The 2,616-nt window shown below is 25.2% G+C and overlaps 2 protein-coding genes across 2 annotated transcripts; one reads left to right on the top strand and one right to left on the bottom strand.

Annotated features, from left to right (window-relative positions):
- Window positions 1-696: 696 nt before the first annotated feature.
- Window positions 697-1,369, top strand: ENU1_157210 (SNF7 family protein; the record flags this gene model as incomplete). Its single annotated transcript, XM_008860752.1, has 2 exons — window positions 697-1,174; window positions 1,227-1,369. 2 exons carry the CDS (start codon window positions 697-699, stop codon window positions 1,367-1,369), a joined length of 621 nt encoding a protein of 206 aa, XP_008858974.1.
- Window positions 1,370-1,432: 63 nt separating this feature from the next.
- On the bottom strand, window positions 1,433-2,377 carry ENU1_157200 (GTP-binding protein, Ras family protein; the record flags this gene model as incomplete). The annotated part of the gene is made up of 1 exon (XM_008860751.1): window positions 1,433-2,377. The coding sequence occupies one exon, from the start codon at window positions 2,375-2,377 to the stop codon at window positions 1,433-1,435; it is 945 nt and encodes a 314-aa protein (XP_008858973.1).
- Between the last annotated feature and the right edge of the window lie 239 nt (window positions 2,378-2,616).

Here is a 2,616-nt window from a genome sequence, read left to right as displayed (position 1 = left end):
TTTTATTACTCATTAAAATCAAAATAAAAGCCAGGAAGCAACTTAAATAAAGAATCGTTTAAATCGAGTATCTTTGAAAAAAAACAATTATTTCAATAGAAATAAAGCATGTTGAAGAAACTGATTTGACCAGTTCTCAACATGATGAAAATATAAATATTAAGTTTATCATAATTGATTTATTTATATTCTTATCTAGTTTTATCCAGACTATCTAAATACTAAAATATAAAATGACAAACATCTAATAATTATTTTATCATCTAATATCCTAGACCAACATAATGAAACATTATGTTGTAATTAATACATCAAACACAACAAGAATTAATTAAACCTCTATCCACCTTAAACTTAATTTTAATTTAATTCATATAAAACTATTAAAAATAATAATTTATTATTAAACATTTTTATGTGTTACAAGTTAGAATTAATAGTTGACTAATTCATAAATATGATGAGAAACTTATCTCATCTTTTGGATATATAGAATCGTTGTCTCATTAATTTAATACTTGGAGTTTTTTTAAAAACATTTTTGTTAAGAAGTATGCTAGTACTATCAATTTTATGTTATGTGGAATAAATGAAGCTAACAGTAGAAAGAAAAATTGAAACCAAAATTCATTTGTCATTTTTTAGAATAAAAAATAAAATAAAACTGGAAAATACTGTAAAATTAAGAACGTTGCAATGTTAAATCGATTCATTGGAAAGAATGAAGAACCTTCAATAGATGAAACTCATGCAATTCTTGAGTCAAGAGTAACTGATTTAGATCAAAAGATTGTTGATTTGGATAGACAAATTCGTCAAAACATTGAAATGTCACATAAAACAACTGGTGCTGAAAGCCAACGATATAAACAGAAGGCATTAATGTTATTAAAACAAAAGAAACAACACGAACAACATCGGGACATAACTGAAAGACATCAGATGAATTTAGAAAATGTTCAATTCCAAGTAGACCAAATGAAAGATTACAAAAAAGTGTATGATGCAATGGCAGCTTCAAATAGACAAATGAAACTTATATCACGCCAATTTGATATAAATTCTATTGAAGATGTTCAAGATAGTATGATGAATTTTGCAGAAGACCAACAAGAATTTGGTGACATTTTATCACAAGACATTACAAATATGGATTTGAATGAATTAGATGATGGTTTGCTTTTATTTTCCTAATAACTTTTGTTTATAACACTAATTTTTTTTAGAACTAGCTGAATTAGGTGATTCAATGTTTGAAGGAGATATTCAAATCCCAGAATCAGATGGGTTTGGTTCTGTTCCAATAACTAACGAACCGTTTAGACAAAAAGAAGAATCACAACCAGATGACAAAAAATTTGCAATTTAAATTTCTATTATTTATAATTGGCTTATTATATTTTTATTTTTCACGAAAATAAAAGATTTATTTTTAACAAACAATACAACCAGAAATAATCTGGTTATCTGCTAATAAATCCCCTATCAAAGTAAATAACTCAGAGACACCTTTCCCTGTTGTTGAATTACATTCAATATATTTATTAATAAAATTACTTTTTATTGTTGATTCAATTAATTCAAATGGAATCACTTCATGTTGTTCTCCACAATGACTCGCACATAATATCAATGGTAATTCTGGTCGGTATTTCTTTATTTCAGGAATCCAATATTGAACAACGTTACTAAAAGTTTGTGGATGAATCAAAGAAAAACAGATAACAAATATGTTACCTGATGAATAAATAATTTTTCTTAAATACTCATGTTCTTTTGAACTAAATGCATCTGTAATTGTTATTTTAACAATACCTGACCGTGAATGGATATCAATACATTGAACATCTTCTAAAAGAATATGTGGGTTTGAAGGAAATTGTTGTTGAATGAATGTTCTAATAATATTTGTTTTATCAGAATCATCATCTCCAACAAAAATACATCTTTTTAATAAATTATCTTTTTTAGATATTTGTTCGTGATATGTCAATGATTTTTTCCTTCGTTGTAACATTTGTTCATGTAATTGTGGTCCTTTTAAATTCATTTTAATTATTTGTTTATTTTGTTCTTCATCCAATCCTGATAATTCTTTAATACTATATGAATGCTTATCTTCTTTATTAGTATGTGTCTCTTCGTCTTGACTAGATTCCTTTTTCTGAAGATGAGATTTACAATAAAGATATAATCTCTCTATCTCATTTATAAATTCATTTAACTGACTCTGCTCATTTATTTTACATGACAATTCTCCACAATCTATTCTGATTAGATTCACTAATTGAAATAACCTCTTTTTTGATTGAAAAATAATATCTTTCAATTCTAAATTCTCTTTTTTTAATTGGTTATAACTAGGATTATATTGCATTTAATGTTTAGAGTTTCGTTCTTTCAAAATAACTTAAGTATTTATTAATGTAAATATTTATTTCTTTTAGTTTTCTTGAAATTATCTTGTTCTTGAGATTTTTTATTATCACACAAAATAAAAATTTCAGAAATGATAAGAAAAAATCTGATTCATTAGAATAGAAAAAGAGCAAAGAAAGAAATTTAGAAATCATAATGACTTAAATTAACAGAGCCTTAATATAACCAGGAGTCTCT

Source organism: Entamoeba nuttalli (genome assembly GCF_000257125.1).
Source record: "Entamoeba nuttalli P19 unplaced genomic scaffold asmbl_6609, whole genome shotgun sequence".
Lineage (NCBI taxonomy): Eukaryota > Evosea > Mastigamoebida > Endamoebidae > Entamoeba > Entamoeba nuttalli.
Note: the sequence above shows the minus strand (reverse complement) of the source record. Positions and strands in the feature narration are given on the sequence as shown.